At 45.1% G+C, this 27333-nt stretch overlaps 1 protein-coding gene across 1 annotated transcript in view; it reads right to left on the reverse strand.

Annotated features, from left to right (window-relative positions):
• Positions 1-3835: 3835 nt before the first annotated feature.
• Positions 3836-27333, reverse strand: part of SFMBT2 (Scm like with four mbt domains 2) — a 197712-nt gene continuing 174214 nt past the window's right edge. The window contains exons 16-20 of the mRNA XM_063100723.1: positions 16636-16811; positions 12824-12990; positions 11731-11991; positions 10849-10977; positions 3836-3976 (exon numbers count right to left, since the gene is read on the reverse strand). Coding sequence (XP_062956793.1) covers positions 3836-3976; positions 10849-10977; positions 11731-11991; positions 12824-12990; positions 16636-16811 — 874 coding nt within the window. The remainder of the gene's footprint in view (positions 3977-10848; positions 10978-11730; positions 11992-12823; positions 12991-16635; positions 16812-27333) is intronic.

A 27333-nucleotide genomic window follows, 5' to 3' on the forward strand; every position in this document is an offset into this window, starting at 1 on the left:
CTATATACAGAAATAAATAGAAATGGGTGTTCTACAAAATAAGTATGAAAACCCCTAGTGCTTCCAAAAGTAAGGGAGAACAGCTCTTAGAAAGGGGTGTTTGGTATGAGAGAGATGGCAAATCCCAGAACTTGCCTAATATGAAACTCATTCTTTGAGATAAATTAGGAAACTGAGACCAATCTCCAAAAGGCCAATTAAAATCAACCTTCTAGAGACTGTAGAAAGGATCAGAGGTGGCAGTGTTAAAGGTCTGGATCATTTTAATTTACTGAGGAACAAATCAAACACAGGAAATAGTCTTTCAAATATGATCAAATAACAGAGAAATCTAACAGCTGTACAGCTCAAATACTTTGTGGGACTCAAACTTGGAGCAAATGAACCTCATTTTAAAAGTGACAGATGAGTTCTCCATGCTATGAAGCTCTGTAGTGAAGGAAACTTGTTGCTGTTGTTTTGAAAAGCAAAGAAATTCTGTAATGCCAGTAGTACCCTGTTCTTTTTAGGTTATGTTTGGATTTGGAGGGACAGGATATTTTTACAACACACAGCACAAATGCAGTCAAGAAGTCAGGGGCTGATGGGCTGGCCCTGTGGCTCACTCAGGAGAGTGCAGCGCTGGTAGCGCTCAGGCTGTGCATTCGGATCCTATATAGGGCTGGCCGATGCGCTCACTGGCTGAGCGTGGTGCAGACCACACCGTGCCGAGAGTTGCGATCCCCCTACTGGTCAAAAAAAAGTCAGGGGCTGAAACGATCTCCATTAGTTTCAGGGCAGGGCTGAGTGATGGCCTCTCATTACTAAAACTGAGGTGGCATTTCTGTTTCTCAGGTTATACACACAGCACAGACCCCAAAGCACCTGCTCTGCCAGTTCCCAGAGGTAAGGAGTAGCAGGTGCATAAAGGATGATCAGAGAGAGAGGACAAATGGTGCCACCTGGGGCAAGAAGTGCGGACATCACCTGTTGGTGTTTAGCCCACGAAATTTTTGGTTTGGGGGCTGTGGCAGTTTTGGGGAAAGCATGTTTAATTCTTTTTTTTTTTTTTTTTTTCCCTGTCATGAGCAATAAGCACACAACACAGCAAAACGTTCCTTGGAAATCAGCACTGTCTTTAAGAGAGAAGCTGGTGAGAGGTGAATCCCATAGAGAAATGAAAAGCCCCCTGCGCTTCTGTAACAGAACTACTGCTGATGTGAAGTCACACCGACCACTACGGAAATGCCCACAGAATCCAATTCAGGAGGACCCTGGAGACACTCAGAGGAAAAGCTCCTCCTCGGTGTGCAAATGTTTCTCGGCTCCCTGGAGGGCTGAGGAGATTGCACAACCTCCCTGCGACAGCCCCAGGCCGGGCCCTCCTCTGACTCTGGTTACAGTCACCTCATCCTTACCATGTGCACACAATAAGCTGACATGGACAGTGTCCGACGCCAAGCAGAGACACTGAAGTTAAACTGTAAGGTGGAACGATAAGGAAAGTCTTAGACACTTGGCCCCATGGAAGGAAATAAGTTTTCCCTGGCAATGGTGGTTGCAGCCCTCCTGGGCTTCCCAGCGGGGAGGTGTCCCAGCTCTCTGGGTGGGCTCCAGAGAACCCAGAAGATCTCCTTCCTCTGCTGTAGCACCTTCTCCTCCATGCCACTCCTGGAAAGGGCATGAGGAGGTGACATTCGTTCTGATCGCACAACGTTATGTTGTAGCCACCAAATTCTCTCTTCCTCATCTCAAATGAAACCGAAATAGCTCAGCTTGAAAAGGCCACAGTGAAGGATCATAAAAGAGTCAGTGCAGGGAAAATGCCGAAGATCTCAAAACAGACACCCTTTCCAAGCATTTGGCAGAGTTTAACTTCACAAGACGGAGCATTTAAGGCCAAAAGCATGTGGCTGAGAAGGCAAGGGTAGGAAACCGAGATGAGGTTCAAACTTTAGCAAGGAAGAGAGACGTCCACCGCAAGCCAACCATGAGCCCCAGTGACCCTTCCATCCCCATAACATGCAGTACACACTCCTTCCATCAGAGGTCCCCAGGCAAATCCATTCACCAAACACTTAAAACGACACAGCAGAAATCAGCTCGCAGGGGAGACTAGAAGTCTCAACCACAAAATAGGGTGTTTTCCATTTTTATCTGTAAGTGTTAGAGATGGTAGGAAAGGTTAGCATTAGCAATCAAAGTTTTCAAAATGCGACAGATAAGCACACCTTGAAATGTCGCAGAAACATGAGTGGCTAGTAAGTCCACCACACGGTATCACTGGAACTGCTGAGATGCTAGTCAAAGAGAAAAGCCCAAAGTAATCACCGTGAAGAAGCAACAGAAGGACGTGAAGCCTCTGCTCTGTGCGTCCACTTCCCAACAGCATGCAGGTCTGACATCCTGGCATGAGGTTAAAAAGGCATTTAGGTAACCACCACAGGAGAACACGGCAGACCACTTGGGTTTGAATGGACATACTGAATCACCATGGAGTACACGTAGATGAAGAGCTTGGCACAGAAGGCCAGCCAATTTCCAGAGGCACAGATGTGTCTGCACATGACTTCACTGATTCAGTGAAACTGCCCAGGACATGTCAGGAGCAAACGCAAAACCGGAGTGAGCTACGGCAATGACAGAGTCAGAAGCCGGTGCCGCAAACCTCTTCTTTTTCTCGTTTTGGCCAATTTGGACTCTTCCCTTCCAGCATGAGAGGGATGGAGGAAAGAAAAGACAGTGCAGCTAAGTATCCAAACCTGTTGTTTTACAGGAACTGAGGTCCACAGCAGTGAAGGTCACCCGGGATCAGGGAGTCAGTCATCAGCAAAGCCAGGGGTGGACTCCAGGTCCAGTTCTCGCTGGGACGCATCATGCCAGGGACCCATGCCTGCTCATGCCTACTGTGTACATGATGACCACGGTGGATCTGAAGAGAGGGGACGCCCACTGGGAGTCTCCTGCTGGGACCTGCCGTGACCATCCTGTGGGCACGCAGCTGGTTCCTGAAGTGCTTCCCCCAGATCTCTTCCCACCCCTGCTCTCTGAAATTAAGCTTTTCCTTCATTGTATTATGCAGCATTTCTCCAAAGGAGTCACTCCCTGATCTGGTCACAATTAAATTAGAACAGTGGAGACGGCTGAGGTTCTATAAAAGATTGTGGATAGAGCTGGTCTCTACAGATGTTCTAGGCTTCAACCACTCAAGGAAAACCACCTCGAAGCGACAAGACGCCGGTCTTGCTTCCCTCCCCATACTTCCTGAAAGACACCTCTGATGGAGGATGCAGGTTCAGCCCGTCTTCCTAGAACTTCCTGAAACATCACATGTATTTGAGAGAGGAATTGCCACCAAGATCAAACCACAGTCACATGTGGACTGACAGGAAAGAAGTGTCTTAAATGTGCCTGAGAACGATTATAGCAAAAACTACCAGCAAGGGATTAGGACCTTCCTTGGTAACATTCAAAGAGACATCAGCTGTGACCTCCTTAGTTTTCCAAGAATGCAGGCCTCGGTTTAGGAGATCTTGTTCAAAGGAAGCTGCCTGGTTTGGGGTGAGAGAAAGGGGAAAATGTGGATACACAGAGCAGCTCTTTCACACCCTGGCAGGGTCCGAGGCAGAACTGTAATTACATTCCCCGGAAGCGACTGCTGTGGTACCTCAGTTGTGCTTTACAACATGGAAACAGCAAACAGGCTGGTGGATGGAGGGTTCTGGGCATGTGGCTTTTTGGTGACATTTAGTGTATGTACCATTTCACATATCCCAGAAAAATTGAAGTTTCAGTCCTGAAAACCTTCACCAACATGGCATCACAAAGACGACGGGCCACTCCCCAGAGGGTGGAGTCAGTTGGCATACTGGGTGTAGAAAGCCACTTTCACTCGCTCGATCTGATGGCATAACTTGATGGCAGGTCCCAGCTTCAGCTCCATGCACTCCTGCACTGTTGGAAGAGTCAGCAGCAGGAGCGCCTGGCCGTCGATGTCCTGCGGGAGACAAAGGCAGGTTAGTGAAGGCACAGTGCACACCAGGGGACGGCATGCACCACACCAGGCTTCATCCTGGGGCCAGCGCTGGGACGAGACTGCTCTCGTCTCCTCTAATTTGGGAGAGAGCTGGCAGGGACACTGACTGGGCCTGATGACTGTCTAATCTCTTTGTTAATAACATCTTTTTGCTGAGAACATTTTGGCTACTCTGAAATCCACCTGCCTAACCCGGCGGGTACAGAGAACTGGCAGAGGTGGCAGTTGTGGGAAATGTTTCCGAAGCCTGTCACCTCTTGCTGGGAGAGCAATGCCCCCACCCCCAAGGCCAGGTCCTTCCTACGAGATGCTGCAACTTAATATGAGCACTACAAAAGAGCTCTCAACTAAAGGTAAAACCTCTCTTCCCCACCGCGGTTTGACATTTCACTATCAGGACGGGTGAGCAGATACTAACGACAGATATATACATCAACTACACCACACCATTTTCCACAGAGGAAACACACACACACACACCCTACATCTACATTACACATCCACACACTGCCCACAGTGAAGTGTGACATGCACACAGGTCTGCTGCCTGGTTCTGTCCCATTTAGCCCATCTCCATCGACACACAGGGTTCCACACCATGAAGACATTCATTATGTGATTGTTAAATCGCATTTGTGGCAAGAAGGGCACAGACTCACTCCAAAGCTCTAAGATCATTCCACTGGGCATCTCTGTCTCTTCACCAGCGTGCTTCCTACAGTAACTGGGTTTATTCATATAGACGTCATTTGATTGGACTACTGAGTTTAACTACAACCCTCTCTTCCCATGTGCAAAGATAGTCTTCATATTCCAGAGGGAATAACTGAGGCTTGGAGAGATTGCAGGCCCAAGCTAATGATAAAGATCAGTAGTGGAATGAGAAAACAAATGGAACATGGCACACCAGAACTTCTGTCACCTGGAGACATATGATACCCAGGGCTGTCATAAGCCACAGCGACTCCACAGTCATGCACGTGTCTCAGACATCACCTATCAACAAATTTCACATAGGCAGCTTATTTTCTTAAACTAATGGCTTATTTGGCTGTCTTGAAAATATCTAAAGCAAAAAACCGAACTGAGTATTAATGGTAGCCTTGAGAAGACTAAAGTGAAGAGCAAACATAATTTATCATCAGGTCAGATTCAAAAGACTAATGTTAAGAGCGAGAATAATTTATTGCACAATCAGATTCTAAAGCCACAATATTCCCTAGTTAAGTACAGCAGCAATCAAAATTAGGCATTAATTTTAAAAGTATCAATGTAAATAAAATTTATTATTTTTAAATTATAGATGATATATACAACTATAAGCCAAGTCCAAACCAAGACACAATGTGACCTTATTAAACCGAAGTAAACAGATCAGTCTTATATACGTACTGAAAACAGGAGATAAACTAATAAAACTGTCAATACAAGGATACTTTAAAAAGTTTGTGGGGAAAATAGAATTGAAAGGTCATGCAGATCTTTCCATGAACTTTTTTCAAGCACTTCATATATTTTTCATGCTATATTTGTATCATTTAGTTTTCCTTTTTTTATACTGCTTTTACATGCTATTTTACCTTCTTTTCAGATGCTACTGACAAGGCTGGCTGTAATAAGGGGGGATGGAAAGAAGTGAGAAATAGGGTTTGGCTCAGGACATGAAGCCAGCAAGGGCACCCTGACCTGGGACCTGTCAGTCGAGGCCACATTCCGGGCTGCGTCCACACAGATGGCATCGAAATGGACAGAGATGGTGTAGCCTAGGGACACAGAGTCTTCTAAGTATCATGGGAACCCTAAAAATACATTCTAGGTAGGCAATGGGCTGATGCTATGAAACTGTGGGGCAGGTGGCTCGACCATTGCGTGCAGTGAAATCAACAGAACCAGACTGAACAGAGCTATAAACTACAAAAAAAAAGTAAGCAAATGGCATTAGCAGCCCTTTCACAAAGAAAACAAAAATGGTGAAAAAATTAGGGAAAGATGCTCCACCTCACCAGCAATCAGGAAAACGCAGATCCAGCACACAATAAAATATAATCGTATACCCACGGAAATAGCACATGTGGTCACAGAAGTATATGGTGAAGGGAGCTCCCCTAACACAGCGGAAGAAATGTAGCCGGTTTACTATTTTGGAAAACATTTGGCATCACCTAGTAAAATACAAGAGATAATCCAACCAGCACACAATAAACACAAAATTCAGAAAAGAATTTCACTCTGAAACAAAGGGGAGTGTGGGAGGGAAGAAGCCCTTAGGTACTGCAGGCGGTGGATTTCCGCACCCCTCTCTGGGAATCCTCGCATGGGAAGAAAGGAGGAAGATGAAGGCTAACTCTACTAAGCTGCATATACTCAGAACCAAGCCCCACATCTAGTGGTGAGGGCTCCTTCAAGCTCGCCAAATCCCCAGACAGAAACTTCAAGGCCAGCTCATTCTGTCTCTTCTAAACCGTACCAAGGCTTTTGTCCCCTGCTGGGCAGACTTAGTGGTACAGACGCTGAGAGTCGATGCAGTGTTTACAGAGCTTTAAAGACCATGGACTCCGTCCCAGATAGCCAGAGTGCTGATCCTGGGGATGCTATGGTGCCTGAAGTCACCCACAGAGAGGCATGCTGGTTTCCATACCTGGAGAGTTTGATTCACTTCAAACTATTCCTCAAACATCAACTTCACACCTGTTGGGATACATGTGCTGGATAACTGCGATCCTATAATTGTGAAGGCATGACCACAGTGACTGCTACCGTCAAATTCCACACTCATTTAAAGGGTAAACAATGACTGTGAGGCCCCTGGCACACATTTGCTGGTCCCTGGCACAGTGCTCAGCACACGACAGACACTTCCTCAATGGACAGATGTGGTAAAGTATGTCGGAAATGAAGTTAGGCTTGAGATCAAGTGCTATAACTGGCAAATTATTTCACAGAATTTGGTCTCTATGCTAGGACATGTCATCCCCTGATGTCTTCTGGAAAGCTGTGCTGTTCTGACCTGTGTCATCATTCACTATCAGCTGCCCATGTCTGCCCAATCAGCACCAACTGCCAGGGCCTAGGTCAAGACCACCACTTCCCCGATTTTTCCACTTAAAACTGCAACTTCACCTTTGCTAATGACACCATTGTTTTCACTGTGTGGGAACACGGAGGGACCCTCCATGGTATCAAAACCGTGGCTGACCAACACATCTACCCCCTACTGCTCACTCGTGGGACTGTACGTAACCAGCCCCCTCCACGATCTCACCATGGGGTGGGAGGGAGCGGTGTGTGAATGGCAGCAAACATAGGCAGAAGAGGAGAATACAGACATGATGCTGTAAATAGTCAAGGAAGGAGGGAGCAATTCCACTTCACCATCCTGCTCACATGGAGCCTTTGCTTTGGTTTAGGAGAAGTTATTATTTCTTTTTGAGAACTACGTATATAACATACCAGATCACACAGCTAACTTAATTTTTATAAATATGCCTCTATATAATTCAGAATTGCTAGCAGATCACTTGTTATGTTAAACAGAATTACCATAGATGGACCACTAATTTTAAAGAAATGAAATATGCTAAAACACACAACCTGAAAGTTATGTTTAGCAGATGGCAAAATTAAGTTCATTTTGATAGAGTTCAGCTTAGGATTTGGTCGTTCCTAAATGGAGGTATTCACATGTAAAAAAGTAGAAAGAGGAGGGAAGAGTCTCAATCTGGACTAAATCTGAAATTTTTTTAATTCAAGTAAATCACTCAGTTGGGCAATTTGCTTATCGTATGTTTCTGATTCATAAAATATGAATGAATAGGCAAAATTTAGAGTTGTGTGTTTTCTTAGTTACAGATGTATGGATTTTTACTGCATAATGTACGTGTTTGCAGCATGAAATTATAGAGTGTAGATTTTTTAAGCAGTTGCCATAATACTTCAGAAATAAAAAGCACACATGCCAGTAACGGGAAGTTTATAACTTTTGCAAATGCTCCTGGTGATTATAAAAGTGTCTGAGTTTGTAAGATCCAGAGGTGTGAATGCACACAGCTATCGTCCTCTCCTGCCCTGTGATCTCTCATTCACACACTGGTGAAGAAAGCTCCAGGTTGCTTCTAGTTCATGTAAAATCTCAGATAATGCCCACAGTGACCCATTGGAGGCCTCACCAAATTAGAGTCGTGACATTTGGGCTAAAAGATGATAGAACAAATTAGTAGAAATTAGTAATTAAAGGTCTGATGGAACAGAAAAAAGACTCAAGTGCCCACGCTCTTGAGAAAGCCCAGCAGGCAAAAGCTTTTTATTACAACAGGTAAAATTGCCTAATGTGAAATGTAAAATTACATAGGAATAAGACTGTTATAAATTATAACAAGGAGCCTGTCTTTCTCTCTCAGAAGAGAAGTAAGTAGGTGTGAAGGACCAAGCTTTTAACTGATGTTGGAAGAGAAACTCGGAGGGAAGCCCTGGCTCGCTGGGTGCTTAATCCTACAGGTGGGAATGTCCCAGGAACGTTCCATGTCTTAACTTGGGAAGACAAGAAATGTTGATATTGGTATAAACCGGGCTTATGAGTACACTAAAGGAAGACTTGGCATAAGTAGTATTTTAGCCTTTTTCCTGAATCAGCTTTGTTTTACTTTCTTGCTTATTACTGAGAAATCGTACAAGGTATGGACACACAAGCCTGCTCACCTTTCATGGTGCAAATGGTCCTGATCTCCTGCAACCTAACCTGGAATCTAGAAGCAAGAAAATCTGTCCTTTGTTCTGGCTCAATTAAAAAATGTTTTTTTGTTAAAACTAGGCATTTGAGCCTAAAAACAAAATAAAATAACAACAATACTGTAGACCAACATAGAAAGCCACATTCCACATCTGCCTTTCGGATATTCTAAGACACGTGACAGGAGCTCAATCAGTACATGTCTAACGCTTTTCTTCCACAGCGCCACTATCAAATACCAGACTGGAAAAATGCTGTGCTGGGCAATGCTTTACATTAAGATTTCGACCTATTGCTTCATTTTTGTTTTCAAGATGAGGACGTGGCTTATAAATGAGCCCCAAACCACCTAAGCCCTCGACCTAAGCTTATAATTCTCTTTCTTTCCTGTTAGTGTGTTGTAAGAAAGGGACAAGCTCACTGCCCAGGTTCTATAGGTCTCACGGAGCTTCTCCTCGTGTGTCTGCTTCTTGGTGTCACTGGAGAGGAAGTACCACTAACATCAGAAAGTCAGGAGGTGGCCCTCCCCTCTGAGCTCCCTTCATTCCTTCACATGAACTTATTGGGTGTCTACAGAAGGTTCTGTGGTTGATCAGATGACCTGCTTCGCTGCTTCCAGCATGACCTCCTGGACCTCTCTGGACACAGGGTAAGAGACCTTTGAATGTCAACAATGACTTTCTGGGGTGGGGTGGGGTTGGGAGGAGCTGGAACCATATTAATTTGCTTTTTATGATTTGTTATTATTGCATTGACTTAGAGCTGAGAAATTCCCTAGGTACATGGGAAATCAGAGGCCCTTTATTCCCCCCAGTGCCTTAATGCTTAAAATATACTCTTTCCACAGTGTTGGTTTGTAATCTAAAAAGAGACTCAATAAACACATCTTTACTATATAGAAAACAGTATTTTTTAACATGAGGTTGTCAAAGACATATTTACACTGTGGGACACTGCAAGACATTTCAGCAAATTGAGCGCAAAGGAGAGCCAAGAGCCATAGGCTTGAGCTTTGCACACAAGGCAGGACTAATTTACAGGATAACATAAATAAAAACCCTCTCACTTTCTTATGGCACATCACCTGTGTCTTATGTTTCAGCTAATCACAGTCTTTCCATTTGCTGGATTTTAGGCTCCTTCAGGGTATGGATTATATCAATCGTTTCTGCAACTGTCCATCACAATATCACAGGTTTCAAAATATTTTAGGCAGAAAGAAGTGAAGAAGATAAGAAAAGTGCATTAAATAAAACACAAGGGACAGAGACCTTCCCTGGGCAGGTCGAGTAGACACACTTTTCCCTATTTCTCCCACTCAGCTTAACAAAAAACCCTGCACGTTATACAAAAAGCAAAACAGGAGAAGACTCTGAGAGGTGGAGAGAAGAGAGCAGACCAGCCAGAGGCCTCGGGACCTGAGTTAGTGACATGGTGCTAGTTCTTTGGTGTTTTTGCTGCTGTTGTTTGCTTGTGTGCTTCAAGTAAACAAGATCTAGAGCCAAAGCAGCTTGCACCCTGGAACTGCCAACAGGCCTGGAGAAAAGAGGCTCAACAGAAGCCTGCTCCCTCTGGCCAAAGGACCTGCAAAGGCGACAGAAAACTTGTGAACACTAACAGTGCTACTGCAGCCAAATACCGTTGGGAAGACAGCCTGGCCCCACCCATGCCAGCCACAGACCTCCAGCCTAGCCAGGCTGCCACCGGGGCCCCTCGGGCCTCACAAGGTGGTGTCTGAGAAGCCAAGGGGAGCCTGGACTCCCCCCTAACTTGACAGTAACAGACACCTCCACTCCCCACTGGGTGGTGTCAGAAGAGCCTAGTGGAGACCACCCCTCACCCTCACTCCCCATCGTGGTGTGTAGGGGCCAGTGGGGACAGGAGGCAGGTTTTCTCACCCTCCCTGCTAGGAGGCACTCAATGGGAGCCTCATAAGAATGGGTCTCCCGGACCTGCCCAGCAGCACAGAGGAGCCCCCATGCAGGTATCAACTGCGGCCAGTGGGCACCTGGACCTCAACCTCCCCCTGGCAGTCACGAGGCAGTCAGCTAAGACAACCACTGAAGTCTCAAAGCACAAAGCAATAAATTGCCATGAACCCCCATACCTGCTCCTGAAAGATCTTGGCCAAGGGGGCGCAGTCGGTCAGCTTAATGAACCTGACCACGTCGGTGACTGTCCACTCCAGCGGGTTGCTCTCCAGGACCAGTCTCTCCTCTTCCTCCTGCTTCGTGTCCTGCAGAAGAAGGCAGGCAGGAGGTCAGTGACCGCAGCCCTGTGCAGTCAGCTGGACCCAGAATAGTCTCAGTCTCTAGGGAATTTCTTAGCAACTTGTCTTGGTGACTACTTCACCTACAATGACTGTGTGCCTTTAGAGATAAGAAACAAACACATACACACACAAGGCACAGAGACAGCCATTCGGCATCCACAGCTCAGGCAATGCTGGGCCTCCTTCCTGATGTGGCATCACTGATCAGAGAGAAGGGGGAACGCTAAGGGGCACATCTGGATGACACAAGAGAGTGCCGTCTGTTCCCCAGGGACTTTTGTGAGGATGGTGCCAACTACCTTTCCGGCTGGCTGCATACCACCTACAGTTTAGGGGAGATGTGGTACACTGACTATTTTATAGCACCGCCAAGGGGTCCTACACGGGGGGGTCTGGGGCAAACAAAATGTGAGTGCAGTGATGGAGACACAGAGATGGAATTTTGGAAACCCAGCGTTCAAAGGGACCTGGAGGACCTGACCCCATCCCTCATCTTGACAGAATCCCTGGCAGTGTTAATGCCGTCCAAAGAAAAGACGCTGTCACTGCACTGGAACTCCATCCTGATGTTTACCACTCTGCAACAGGTGACACCTCCCTTTGCCCCAGACTCCAGAACTATGCTAGAGCAGCTGCTGCTGTTTTTGACATTTTAAAGGGGTTTCCTCAAATAGCAGCCCTGAACTGTGAGGCGTGTTCTGCGAGCAGGCGTGTCACCTCTGTCCCCTTGGGCCTGGCGGGTGGGCCCTTCTCTCCCTCCTCTGCCGAGGAGGTGGCCGTGGTCCTGCGGCCCCTCCGCACCCTCTCCACAGGCGGCTGGCGTGCAGGCTCCGAGCTGCTCCTCAGGGTGACGGCCCTGCGGGGCCTGGCCGATGGCACCTCTGCGGACGAGGTGTCTGTCTGGTCGTCCCGGAGCTCAGAGCTAGTGTCCTCGCTCCCACTGTCATCCTCCATGGCATCTGCATCCTCCTCACTTTCCTGGGAGGAAGACATGCACTGAAGGTGGGCAGGCAGAAGGGGATCTGTGCAAATGGGACAGGGTGGCCAGCAATGACAGGCCAGGCTCTGATCCCAGCTCACCCCCAGGCCACTGCTATGAGTCAAATGTATCCCCAAAAGTTCATGTATTGGAAACTTGGTCTCTATTGTAGAAGTGCTAAGAGGGTGGGAAATCCAACTACGGTATTTGAAAGGTGGGGCCTTTGAGAGGTGATTAGAGGTGAGGGTTGTCCCCTCCTGAATGGACTGATCCACTCTTGGTTTAATGAGTGGGCCTGGGCGTGGTTCTGACAGCTTTATAAGGAAGGCAAGTGGGAAGGTTAGCTCATTCTTGTCCCATTACCTCCATGTGACACCCTGGTCACCATGGGGCCCTGTTGAGAGTTCCCACCCAGAAGAAGTCCCTCACCAGATGTGTTCCCTGGACCCTGGACTTCCCAGCCTCCAAAATGTAAGAAATAAATTTTATTTCTTTATAAATTATTCGGTTTCAGGAATTCTGTTATAAACAACAGAAACAGACTAAAACAGCTGCCCAGTGCAAACCACTCAGCAAGGTGTGTCCACGGGTTCCCTGAAGACTAATTCGATAGTCCCAAGGGTGGACCCAATGTGGCCCTTTTCCAGCCAAAGCAGCTGAACATGTTAACTCTGTTTTCAACAAGTAAGGAGGAGGCTGCTGCTTATTTCGAGTTTCTAACCGTTCTGCAGCAAACTGCAGCTGCAGCCTTCGCAGTAAAGCAGTCATGTTTGTTAGCAAGGGCCATACATCAAATCCAAATGTCAGAAGGTGCTTCTGAGCAGAACATACCTCCCCAGAGCCTGCTGTACAGTCCATGGTGGAAGATCTCCGTTTCTTCTGCACAAAAATGGATTTTCGTCGTTTCCTTCGTCTGGCTGGTTTAGGGTGTCTGCTTTCAATATTGCTTTCCCCAATTGGGGGCTTAATGATCTTCTTTCTCTTTCCATAATAATAGGCTACAGGGAGAAAGATGATTAAAAACTTTTTTGAGTAATCCTGAGAAAAGAGCTCCACAGAGAGAAAACATTTCTCTAATACGTCACGTTTAGTTATGGGCTGAATGATGCCCCCCTCCAATTCTGTATGTGGAAGCCCTAACCCCCGATGTGACTGAATTTGGGGATGGCATCTCCTTTAAGAAGGTAATGAAGGTTAAATGAGGTCATAAGCCCTAATCCAACAGTGGGCCCTAATCCAGTAGGACTAATACAGGAAGAAAGAGACACCAGGGATGGAAGCCCATGGAGAAAAGGCCATGTGAGCACACAGTGAGAAGGTGGCCATCTACAAGTCAGGAAGAGAGCCCTCACCAGAAACCAGCCCTGCCAACACCGTGCTCTTGGACGTCAGCCTCCAGAACTGTGAGAAACAAATGTCTGTTGTTTAAGTACTCCAATCTGTGGTATCTTGTTGTGGCAGCCCCAGCAGACATATACAGAAGGTGTCTGTAGTTCTTTTAGGGGTTTATCTGCCCCCTTTCCTGGCCCCAAACACTGCATACAGTGGTGGCAATTACTTCCACTGAAGTACTCTGACACCTCCTCCTAAGTCTGAATCTTGAACACTCAGTCAGTAAACAAACACTCTGTGAACATCTGTCACGTCCCTGTCACAATGGATTTCCCCCATCTCTTGATTTGACCAAGACAAACCAGTGATCCTGAGCACACAGGCCAAATTAATGAAGCACCATTTTTCTTTTCAAGTAGTGTTCCTCTCTGTTACACCATTATATACTTTACTCTCTTCTTATTCAGTAGAGACTTTCATTACCTCTGAATTCTATAGCAGAGATAAATGTCTGTATCAACACTTAAGGGCATACTATGGATCGAATGTGCCCCCAAAGTCCTTGTGTTGGAAACTTGATCCCCACTGTAACAGTGTTAAGAGGGCAGAAGACCCAATTACATTATTTGAAAGGTGGGGCCTTTAAGAGGTGATTAGACTGTGAGGACAGTGCCCTTGTGAATAGACTGATCCATTCATGGAGTAACAGGCTGATGGCTTAAATAGGTGGTCATGGCCATGGTTCTGACAGCTTTATAAGGAGAACGAGTGAGGAAGTCAGCTCTCTCTTGCTCAGTCCATTCTCGCCAGATGATACTCTGGTCTCCACACGACCCTGGAGAGCATTCCCACTAAGAAGACCTTCACCAGAGGCACTCCCCGGACTTTGGACTTCCCAGCCTCCTAAACTATAAGAAATAAGTTTTGCTTCTTTAGAAGTTACCCAGTTTCAGGTTTTCTCCTGTAAGCAACAGAAATGGACTAATACAGGGCATTAGTTCAAAATTTACCCATTTTCAATAATAATTAATAATTAATTATACACTAAATGTATAATCAACTAATTCAAACCACTACTAAGAATCCAGTACTCAATGACGACTGTGATCAAGATGACATACTCACTAACCAAAGGCTCAACTGTCCCACTATGTAACTCCACGATTCCATAAAAGAACCGAATGCAGCCAAGGAACCTCTATCCACAGAGTGAGCTGAAAAAAAATGTCATAATTGCACAGCTCCTGGTTTACAGTGGCCGCCCCCACTTGCAGGGAAGCATGATTTCAGCACAGGCCCACACGGGTGGAGGACTAAGCTTCGTTATACAGAGAAGTCACCCAACCTTCCTGGACCTCAAGTTCTTTACTTGCAAAATGAGACACCAGGACTAACTAATGTAGGTTTCCTTCACGACTAAAACTCTCTATTTCCTACAACCTCTCACTCACATCTGGTCCCTAAAGATGACCTATAAAAACTGCCAAGAAACCACACAATAGCAGACCTGTAACTCACAGAAAGGACACCTGCCCTGGACAGCCCCTGTGCATTTCATCAGCCTCTGGAGGGGGCCTGACCACAGGGCAACTTGGAACATCCCATGTCCAGTTCTACCGGGACCACATTCCTTGATGAGCACAAATAGACTGCTATGGAATGAACGTGGTTTCACGGTTATTTCCAGGTCCAGGTACAAATGAACAAGCATTTGTCTACACCCCAAAACCCGAGTGGGCACAGCAGAGCTGGTGTCGTCTGGTTTTTCAGAAGCAGGCTGCTGGAGACCAGAACTGGTTCTACTGAATGCAACCCAAGGTCAGTACGTTTTTAGAGTGCTGGAATTAGACTGGGTGATCCCTGCCCTTACTGATCACTCTTGATTCCACCAAAATATTTTTTTTGTCATCTTCTCACTAGAGCTTCAACCCTATTTTTAGCAATATTCATTGTTGGTTAACCCAAGGGATCTCAGGATTTTGAAGTTTTATAACACCAGATCCAGAAAAATCTTTAAGTTCATTTCAGTTGTGCTTGAGTTGAATCGTAAAAACCTGCTCTTTCCCTCCCATCTCCCATGTCCTAGAAGTATAGAGAAGCCCATTTGTACAAGTAAACAATCAAGGCCAAGTTCAGCCCGCAGTCAAATCCTTTTCTATTCAGGAGTAGCTGCTGCCTCGGGGAAGCCCTCCCTGGCCGAAGGTAAGGTGATGCGGGAACAAGTTCTTCAGAGAGCAGGGGGCGTGCTGTACGAACACACCTGCGGTTCCTCCCCATGAGACTGTGTGTGCAGACTGGAGGGGCTCCATGTGACAGACAGCCCAGGTGACCCTTAACGGGAACGGAAAGTCGACAGGTGTGTGAGTGCGTGCACATGTGTGTACACAGAGAGAGGAGATAAAACAGAAGGCCAGTCACACCCTGAATACTGCTTCAAGTAGGTCGAGATTCCTGGCTCTGACACACAAGCTGACAAATCACGAATGGCCGTGGCTCAGGGCACGGGCCCCATCATGTGGGTCACGTCATGCCCTGGCAGCTGGTTGGAACACAAGCTGGCAGAGCCAACCTGCCCCTCAGATTAGAGATAACCGAGGGGAGATGTGGAAAGCTCAGAAGCCTAGGACTGGAGAGAAAGTTTTCAGGGCTTGAGATATCCGAGGTGGGGGTGTCTGCAAGTGGCTAGCATGGGACAAGGTGGTCAGAGCAGAGGGAGGGCAGGGATGAGAGAGGCCGTCCACAAAGGCAGAGTCACCACAGGGATGGGACAGCAGGGGCACGTGCTCTGGGTGGGGCAAGTGGTAGAGAGACAAAGGCAGTGGGAGCACAAAAAGCGATGGAAAGCAATGGCTGCTTCCAAATTTGCCAGTCACTCCCCTTGACAGAGTTTTGAGGAACGCGTGTAAGTGGGGAGAAGCACGTCATGACAAACAAGGAGGGGCCCCCATGTAAAGACAGGCCATGAGAGAAGCCTTATGATGTCCCAGCGCACGGACCCAGCAAGTGATTCAGGTTACTAAGCATTCCTTAATTAGCTTTTGAATCAATCGATCCACTGAAATTCATGATAGCAGACACATTCCCACGTCTTCTTTTCCAAGGCCTGCAGTGACAGAGCATCCTGTTTTAATCACCCCCGTCCCTTCCTTACACCAGGCCAAAAGCACATGCATCTGCCAGAGTACATCCTGAAGAACTCTTCCACAGCGATTCCTATGGAAAACTCCTCAAAAGGTTCAAATATGCACCACAGCACAACACACCACCCTGCAGGCCCACGGACTAATGTTTTTCTTATCACGAGTACTCACTGTACTTGGTTTTGGTATGAACGGAGCAGTTCTCTGGGCAGTTTTCAGAAACCAGCACAGGACTGAACAAGTTTGGACAGCATTCCAGCTTGGCGCAGACCCGTCGGCAGAAATTGGCTACCTGGTCGGATGTCCGCACGATCTTGACCACAGCCCTGTATGTTTTGCCTCTGTACCTAGCAAACAAGGAAAGGGGAGCATTGTTAAGGCCAGGTGATTATTCAGACGATTCTGAAGAGCATATTCCAAAAGCAGCCACTTCAGCCCTGGGATAACAGGGCTACATCAGAATCCACTGCAATGCAGGCCCCCATCGGCATGTTCTCACTGTGCTATACAGAGTATCATACCAAAGATGAGTAGCATGTGGTACATATCTAAGGGGCATGGTTCCCAAAATGAAGTTGGTGAAATATAATGGATATTTTCCTGTGGCTATATTTCATTTTTGAAAAACATGAGCATATATGGGATTCTGATTCTGAAAACCATACAAATCTTTGTCAAGAGTGCATGTCATATTGTTGAAATGAGGACAATTTCCATTACTCATGAACAGCATCAGTGCTGAATGGTCACAGGTAAGCAAGGTCACATTAAAAGGAGAGAAACACAATGGATTCTATAATAAAAAAAAAACACCCCAAACTAGAAAATCCAAAACTAGAAAAGTGCAGAGCACTTATATGAGCCCAGCAGAAATAGTAAGGGCTCCTGCATCACAGTCATCGGCCATGAAATGAAATGGTAAAGCCTTTATCTAACTTCTCTTTGCCCAGCAGGATAACCACTCCTCTCCTCTAGGTTGGGACAGTGGCAGATGGCTCTGTGAACTACACTTGCTCCCAGAGAAGCCATCTGCTTTGCAGTACTTCCTGCCACGATTTTGGTTTCCCCTCTACAAAGTAGCAAATCTAATCCTTTCTGAACGTGCACACTTTCAGCAATTTCTCAGGGACTCAACCCTTGATTGAGTGACCGAGAGCAGATGAGGTCATGCTGCCCCCCGTACAGTTCAGAGAACAGGCACTGGAATCAAGTCTTTCATATGCAACTTTCTTCTAATAACTTACTAGACTGAGGTCTTTAGAAAGTTAGTCTTGATTTGTATATTAGGAATAATAAAACGCATTTTTCTAGTTAAAAACAAAAAAATCAAAGCAGTAAATCTAACCAAGGGACAACATAGGAGACTTTCACTCTTATTATGGACTGACCTGTGTCCCCCACCACCCCCATTAACCTACTGAAGCCCTAACCCCCCATGTGACTGTAATTGGAGATGGGGCCTTTCAATAGGTAATTAAGGGTAAATGATGTCATAAGGGTAGGCCCTAATCCAGTAGGACTGGTGGCCTTATAAGAGGAGGAAGGGACACCAGGAATGTGCACACAGAGGAAAGACCATGTGAGGACACAGCAAGAGGGCGACCATCTGCAGGCCACAGAGGGAGGCCAGGAGAAACCAATCCCGGTACATTGATCTGGGAGTTCCAGCCTCCAGAGCTGTGAGAACACTGACGTCTGTTGCTTAAGTCCCCCAGCCTGTGCAATTTTGTTATGGCAGCCAGAGCTGACGAATCTCAAGGGGGAAAGGGAGGGACAAAGACGGGGACCCCAAGACCATCTGTTGACACCTCACCCCCAACCCCCAAAGGCACTTCTCCTGACCACGCTGTTGCCTGCTGTGCATTTCCCCTCTTGTGGTTTGTTTTCTAACAATTCTCTGAGGTCATCCTTAAGAGTTTTTCTCTGCACTTAGGGGAAGACTAGTCTAGACTAAGGGCATTGAAGCTTTCCCCAAAACTTTTTGAATGCACCTGAAAAATGAGACCTGGAAATTCAAACACCTTTTGTATGTATCCATAATGAACTGATTTTATAGTATGGGAATCCTAAAAATACAACTAACATTTGCACAGAGATGGCCACTTTACTGCCATGGTACTTAAATATTAATTATCCCTTATGTCTTCCCCTTGGCCTGGTAACAACAGAAGAAAGTGAAATATTGCTTCCCATAAGCATAACTATTTAGCAAAAAGTGAAAATTAAACCCCATTCCTCCCTCCCCATCCATTAAGAGGACAAGGAATTTAGAGGGAGGATGCATCCAGAATCTGCATACAGTCATTTGTTGTTCTTACTTTTGGGGAAAAAACTCTCTCCTCCCCAAGAAAAACTACATGTAATGAAGGCACCAACATAAAACTAGCAAGCAGATATACTGGAAAGCCAATTGTGTGGGTTCTCGTAAAAATAGGTACTGAAGCCCTTATCTAAATATTTATGGTAATGTGATATAAGTAATGCCTGGCTGGAAACATGAGCACTTGGAAATAAGTTTCAACCACCTTTCAATACATTTTGAGACACAGTAATGATAAACTTTCAGTTGGCAACAGATCACAGGTCTTTCTTTAGTTCACGTCTCACTAAACTTCGAGGCCACTCAAACGTGAACCCATCAAAATAGCTGTGCCTCGATGGGCACCCTTTTTTTCAAGTTGAAATCTTGACTGACGATTTTGCAGAAAAGCAGCATGCAGTGGTAGCTTTGGCAGATAACACTTGTGTTTGTTTTTGGGAAACCAACCAAAGTAAGAGAAATGAACTTCAAAGGTAAACAGACATTGCCGACCAGCGAGGGAGGACCTGAAACCTTGGCCTAACCTGCTCTTTTGCGCACTCCTGTGTCCAGGTCTCCAACAGTCCACTCCAGAACACAACAGGAATGTCAGGCAATGAATCCATGCAAATATGAGAATGAACTAAGGAGACCACCACTTTTGGAATTTGCACATAAAACACTGACTTCAAAACCTTGATCATCTGGTTCACAAAGAATAATGCAATGATAGAAATAAACAGAAAAAACTGCCACTGAGTATATTTTAACTTTTTTTTTTAAATGTCTTTCTGGAGACTGGAAAAATGTTTCTCCTAATAAATCATTTTTATAGTTATCAACAGCAAAAAAAAAAAAAAAAAAAAGAATTCTAACTTGAAAAAGAATGTACGTTACATTTATTCACTGGTCTTTCATATCCCAGTCCCTCTGGACTCCTTTCTCTTCAGCTTCTCTGATGTGCCAAGCTCAACTTTCTGTGTAGTAAAACCTAAAAAGCAATCTTTTGTAGATAACATCATGCTTTAAATTCTACAGCCTGTTGATTTCTGTAGGACCTCCACCGACCCTACGTGGAGAAACTTTCCTCTCCAGGACTCGCTTTTGGGTGTTTCTTGCTTACTGTTTTTGTTGTGCAACAAAAACAACGCAACTCTGTGGACATGGACTATCCCTCATGCTGGGGGAAATGTAGAATAAAGATACTTGACAGGTACATTTTCTCCTGCAGTTTTATCTACCATGTGTTTGGTGGTCCTAGGGCTCTGTTCAAAAGGGTTCGATACGGAGATTCTTAAAGTCTCTTATAAAAATAAAATAAGACACAAAAAAGCAGGAGAAATGTGAAAACCAGGTCAGACATCCAACTGTGGAAGGAGAGCTCAAAGACAAGATACTTATGTGTCCCACATCCCCACATTACAAAGCCCACACGTATAGTGACACTTCAGAGGGAGGTGAGGAGAAGGAAGAAGTAGCTCGTGGGAAATGGGAAAAGGACAGCTTTATCTTTTCTTGCTAGTTTGGGAGGATTCAGTGGAAGCAAGTGTCCTAGTGAGACAATGAGGAACAGCCTGTGCACATGCATGCAAATAGGGACTGCAGCAGAGCTTACAGAGGGTCTCTCCTTTCCTCCTCCCTGCCTTTCCTCAACGTTTCCCTCTAGAAGCCATGGTGGGGTGGGGAGTGGGGGGACTGAGCACTGCTGGGGGGATCCACCACATTCTGCTGGGACCCCTTCACAGAGAGACCTGCCACCCCGGCTGCTGGGAGGGCTGCTGGCAGACAGCCTTCCGTAGCAGTCCCTTGAGGGTTTGCAAAAAGCTGCCTTGCCCCCTGCTTTTCCCAGGATGGCCCTGGGACTGACAGTGGACGAGGTGAAAAGACCTGGCCACCTGGGCGTCAGGCTTCATCATGGGTGATCTCCGTCTGCTCAATCCTGCTGCCGTCCCTCCCTCCCAAAGGTGTTGGTCCCATGGGCCCCCCTTACCGAAGTCCGTCAGGGAGGAAACACAACAGGGGCAGGTGGGAAGCACAACAGCATGGTGGAGGGGGCCATGGGGCCAGATCAAATAAACCAATAAGCCAAAGAGAGATGGCATGAGCCAAACTTCTGCTGTCAGAGGGGGGCATTGCAAATGGCAGAAAGGAAAAAGGTAGGGTGGACCCCGGGGTGCAGGACTGGAACTCAGCCTGGATGTGACCAAGTGTGCACATTAGAGGGTTAACACACAGGCCTTCGAAAAGCCTGACAGCAAGGCTGGCTTTGGCTGGCATCTGGGAATGTGGATTTTGGAAGTGCTGAGAGAGATTTACTGTGACTACACTGCTTGTGCAAACCATGTGGTCTTTGCCGGACACCTGCTTTCCCTCTGGGACTCTGGAATTTGGTACCTGCTAGGCAGAGCAGCCAGCCCCCAATAACAATCCTGGGCAGAAACATCACACATGTGCTGCTGCATTTTTGTTGCTGGGGGAAAAGTATGTTCCATGTGACCCCTCACAGAAGAGACAGCATGTAAGGAAGCTGCACACTGCGCCTCTTCCAGACTCAGCCTGTGTTTATTTTCCTTATGATCTCACTGCATTGCTGCAATAATCTTAGCCATGAGTACGGCTATATGCAGAGTACCATGAGTCCTTGTAGCACATCTCTAAACGGGTGATCCTGGAAACCCCCCACCCAACAGTTATAGAAATAAATATAAATACAAATGTGTTTGCATATATGCCTACATAGACACACATGCATGTGTATACATACAGGGAGACCCCCACACACAAACACCGAGCTGTGCCCACCGAGTGGCAGGAGTGACCTCCCAACAGCAGTGAGCACACCTCATGGCAGGTCTAATCTCTAAATACCATTTTCTACTTAAAAAAAAATTCCCACCACAAAATGACAAGAAACAAATGACGGTTCCCTGGAGAAATAGCTAATGCCAGGCCTGGGTCTGGAAAGGCAGAGTCAGCAGCAAGAAGACCGCAACCTTTCTCCTGTGATAGTCTTGCTGAAGAGGCACGTGCTGAATCCAGCACAGGAATTAAAAACACAAAACTAAGTGGCATTCTATACAAGAAGTGCCCCATAGTCTTCAAAGGCGTCAAGGTCAGGAAAGTCAAGGAAAGTGTGAGCCCCTGTCCAAGAAGGAAGGATACTAAAGAGACAGGCAACATGTGTTAGTCCGTGTCTGCTGCTAATGAAATACCTGAAACTGGGTAATTTATATAGAAATAGAATTTATTTCTTACAGTTTCAGAGACTGGCAAGTCCAAAGTCCAGGGGACACATCTGGTGAGGGGCTTCTTCCTGGTGGGGTGACTCTACAGCAACTCAGGGTATAACACGGTAAGAACAGGCTGAGCAAGAGAGAACTAACCTGCTCACTCGCTCTCCTTATAAACCATCAGAACCACACCCATGACAACCCATTAAACCATCAATCCATTACTCCACAAATGGATCAATACATTCACTAGGGCAAGATCCTCACAATCTGATCACCTCTTAAGGACCCAACCTCTCAATTTACATAACATGATTTCTCACCCTCTTAACACTGTTACATGGAGGTCGAGTTTCCAATACATGAACTTCTGGGGGACACATTTAACCCATAGCATAACCCCTGTAATGCCTGATTCTGGGCTGGATGCTTTTGCCATAAAGGACAATATTGGGATAACAGGTAAATTTGAGTGGAATCTGAAGATTCGAGGATTCAATGGTGGTAATGTATCAATATTAATTTTCCATTTGTGATCATGTAGGAGAACGTCTTTGCTTGTAGGAAATACACAATTAAGTATTTGGGGGTGATGGGCACCATGCCCACAGCTTATTCTCAGATCGATCAGGAGAAAGAACAGTACCCTTATTCTATACTTGCAATTTTCCTGTAAGTTTGAGATTGTTTCAAAACAAACAATTTAAAAGAAATAATATAAATACATGTAGTTACACAATGACTCAAAGTATATTAAGCTTACTATATAATTTCCATCAAATGAGTATTTTTTGAGTGCTATTGGTTTAAGACACGCATCCACTTTCAACTATTATCAAAATGTTCAGAGTAAACTGCTTGAAATATCCAACTCCAGCCTGAACCAATCAACTGGCTTGTTTTGGAGTTGGTCAACAAATTAGGAAAACTGTTCAAACAACTCTTTTTTTCGAAGACATACTAAACAGGTAAGGATACTGGCCTACAGAAACATAGAGGCAAAAGGCCACTCTAAGAGTGTACCAAATGGCTGAGGTGTGATGGTGCAACTGCATTTATGTAATACTGTAATTCATATTTTCTCAAGGACTCTTGATCCTTTGATCCTTATCCAGTTACCTAAGGGGGAATGGGCAGAGCTTTGAGCTCTGCATGACAGACAAACAGTGGGTGGGGGAGGGGACAGAAGGCCTGTTCATTATCACACAGGACATCTGGGGGAAGATCCAAAGCCACAATTAGGGCCTCCTCTGCTCTATTTTACCAAAAGTGAAACAAAGAATCTGCTTTGCAGTTTCACCTGTCATAGAAGGCTCACAATACATGGTGACATAGTGTTGCAGGGAGGATATGTAAAGACAACAGCCAAAAAGCATAGGATAATAATACCTTTCACTTTATACCCACACCGTGAGCTCTAAAGGAAAACCACTATCATTTATTGCTTGGCCCAGCAAGGCCATTGTAAGCACTGAGATAAAATTCTGAAGCATGTTTTACAAGTAGTGAAAAGAAAAAGTAAGAGGAACATATTAAAAGAGACAGTCGAGCTGGTCCACAATAGAAACTCCCTGGCGTGATAAATCATCCTTCCCAAGGGAGGGAAATAAAAGAAGTAAAAGATCACAGGGCTGGATGTGATGAACAGCAAAGATAACAGAAAGATGGGGGAGGGGGCTGGAAGGAAGACATCTAGCAAGGAACAGAGCCTTCGCTTCAGACAGTCCTCGGACTGGGGCTTTGGCTGCATTTTCTTTTAAGATTTCTTTCCCTTTTTTCCCTTAGCACTTTCACGTTACTGAGGTTCCAGAGAAACCTGGAAGTAGGAAACCTCGTCTTTACGAGTTGAGCACAGAAGGAGATGCTGGGGCTGACTCTGGTCTCAGCAGCACACTTTGCAATGGAAAAGGAGGTCATAGAGGGAGATGGGGGGGGCGCTACTCCTCACGGTTGTCAATGTGAGGGCCCACTAGGAACCCCGGAGTTGAAAGAAAGATTATTTTAAGCTGAAGACATTTGAGATTCAACAGATACCAAAAGAAGCCTTCACAGAGCTTCCATTATCTGACGGAAGGAAAAAACTTTTGAGAAATGAGGACTGCCATAAATCCCCCCTGTGGGGCAGGTTCACGGCCATGAAGAAGATGGAAAGACCACTGACGCCTCCATAAACAAACATTATCACAAACTTTCTTATCTCCCATTTGTTCTCCTAAAAACCAGTTTATCTTTCCCAAATAAATCTATTTGTTCTTCCCATAGAAGCCTTTTCTCCCCTTGTCTTTCCTCTACTAAGTTAGGTCTATGAGTCTCAAATTCTAACCACTCCTTTGAGTTACTCATCACGGGACACTTCCACGTGCATGCATGTTGCATGCATAAATACACTCTGTTTTCTCTCTCACTGACCTGTCATTTGTCAGCTTAATTTGCAGGCACCCTGTCACAGAACCTAAGAGTGGAGAGAAAAGGTTTTTCCTCCCCAACAACAGTAAGGAAGTGCACGTGGCCTTCTAATTTCTTCCTCCTAACCAAAACAGGGCTTTATTTCCACGTGCGAGAGCCTACGGCACGACAGGACAGAGGAACACAGAGCAGCAAGAATGCTGGAAAAAGGGTCTCTCCTTCATTAGTTATAAGTTGAGAGAAATCAAAACGGATCTTGAGTCAAAAAGAAATACAGGCTGAAAAAAACACTCGCATAAAGACCCATTCATGACTATCAGCACAGGCCAAGTGCAGTAACTTCAGTGTGGCCTAAGTTCTGTCATTCATCTCAAAATGACCCTGATCAGGACATTTGAACAAAATCTTGTCAGGTGGTGGGAGCGGAGGACATGGTTCCAGTTCTTCTAGCTGAATCCACACCCTCAAATACAGAAGGAAGGACTAAAAGGAAAAAGGAAAAGATGGTAACTGCTAACCCTGTGGAAATAGGGAGGCTCTGCACGTGGTAAGAACATTACTCTTCTCATCAGCAGTGGTAACGCACGGTTCAAAACGAGCCGTTTACTTCACTGCTCTCAGCTTACGCTTCAGACACTGGGCTCAGTATAAGAGTTCACCGGTTTTCAGTCTCAAGTCCCTCCTCAGAAATCCCTTCCTTCTTGCTTTCTGCATTTCAAATAATGGAAACTCTGTGTAGTAAGTGGGGGGTATGTGCTTATTTGAGGAAAGAATTTCTAATTCAGAATGCCCCAAACTGGTCCGTGTCTGAAGCAGTAACACCACGCCATAACCTGAACTTAAGAGCACACACGCAGAAATGCAGCCTTCTCTTTGATCAGACTGGTTCATCTGCTTTCTGAATGAAAATTTCACCACACACATGTTCAGAAAAGCAAACTGCACGTGTCTGAGCAAGGTAAACAAAAACGGATGAGTGCACAAACAAAATACTTTCCAGTGAAAAGTCTCTCGTTGGGAATCCTTTTTCACATAAATCACGTCATAGCCAAATATTACATCTTACTATTCATCAACTGTGGGCTTGAGTAAAAGGCCAAAAGAACAGTCAAGTAAATTAAAGCACATACAAAATTAGCCATTACTTATCAAAAAGAAACTAAAATATTTCCCCAGAGCTGAGCACGACCCACCTAACGGTAAAGATGTGCCTTGCCTCTGCCAAGAGACAGCAAAGTCTAATTCACTTAAAATTATAGCAGGATATTTCCTCTTTAAATATTCGACTGGAAAAACTATTAAGCCTCCACCTGGCTTTATAAAGATTATCACGAAAACCATTCAGAGAAGAGTTAACACAGTCTTTTTTTCTTCCCAAGAAGTTTCTACAACATGTTGAAAAACATATTTAAATGTCTCTACATGCTTTTTATCCTTCTAAGGTACAGCCTAAATTCCTCCTCCTGAAATTCAAAATAATGTCCGTCCATGTAGTACTCTTACATTCATCAGAAAGATAAAAATCTTCTCTTCCAGACAGCTGAAATGAACTACGTTAGAATCTATTTTTCCTTTTCTATGTTTCATTTGGAACAGCTACCATGTTCTTGGTTTTCAATACCCATTGAGGACTAACACTCATAATATGATAAACTCCTTACACACTATTCAAATATTGCAATCATTTCTTTAGAAGTATAAAAGGAATGGTTATTGGGTAAACAGGACAAAGATCACCGAGGGACAACTGTAGATGATAGTGTTAGTTTATATCCACAGGTCAAAACCTTTTTGAAGGTAACTTCATCCTCTTTACTTGTAGGAAAAAACAATCAGAAACCCTAGATGCTAAGTGACAGCAATCACACCTCCCTACAGACAACCTCACGTCCTCTCTTCCTGAAAACACTCCGTAATGTTATAATTCAGCTCTCACAACCACTCAAGACACCTGAATGCCTTAAATGCAGGTCTCCCTCTGCTAAGTTAATTTATTCATGTCAGAAAATATTTCTGCCTTTCAGCTAAACGGGAAGAAGCCAGCTCTCTCTCCTCCCACTTACACCAAAGAAAATAGCAGAGTTGTCAAGATTTTAAAAGTTGTCTTTTATATCAGAAGGCAAGAGGTGACTCAACACAGTATTATAACAGGGAAGCTCTTGCTGACTGTAAACCTGTCATCATTAGCAGCTGCTCTGAGATGCTACTATGATCTAACACAGCTGAAACCCAGTTCAGACAGACATTTTCTCATTATAAGTTGCTGTGTAAGATTCTGCAATGGAACTTACTGTCATATTTGATATAATAGGTAATACATTGCCTTTACAATTCAGCAGAGCTCCATTTCACCGTGTCTGTTTTGATTGTATCGGGCTGGAGTTAATAAAAGCTCTGATCGACTAGGTAATCTAAAAATGAACGCAAACACTTGACAATGAACTCTCCCTGTCATTTTGGTATCTGGTTTCTGGCTTATTTAGGAACAGGAGAGACTTTTAATGGAATTTAAGATGTTTGTACTTTGACTATTTCCATATCCACTAGGTGTATTTGGGCTGTAAATAGATTTTGCAGAAAAGATTTACAAGAAGAATTTCTCGGTATAAACACTTGCTCAAGTTTTCTGCCACCACTACTAATATGACCTCATAAGGAAATGTTCTACTATTGCTGATGATCTCCCCCTTACATAAAGCAGAAAATATAGAATACTTGACAGAAAAAAACGTGTTTCATTTTTTTCTGAGCTATGGGTGAAGCTCGCTTAAATATTTCTTGGGCAGGAAAGGGATGATGAAATGTAGTCCACCTTTCTCCAGCATTCCACTTTATACAAATCAAGTCTCTCCTTATTTACATATATTCTCTTGAACTTTGTGATGTGCCAGAGTATCATTAGACCATAAATGACTTTTGCAGAATATAAAATTA

Source organism: Cynocephalus volans, chromosome 6 (assembly GCF_027409185.1).
Source record: "Cynocephalus volans isolate mCynVol1 chromosome 6, mCynVol1.pri, whole genome shotgun sequence".
NCBI classification, from domain to species: Eukaryota; Metazoa; Chordata; class Mammalia; order Dermoptera; family Cynocephalidae; genus Cynocephalus; species Cynocephalus volans.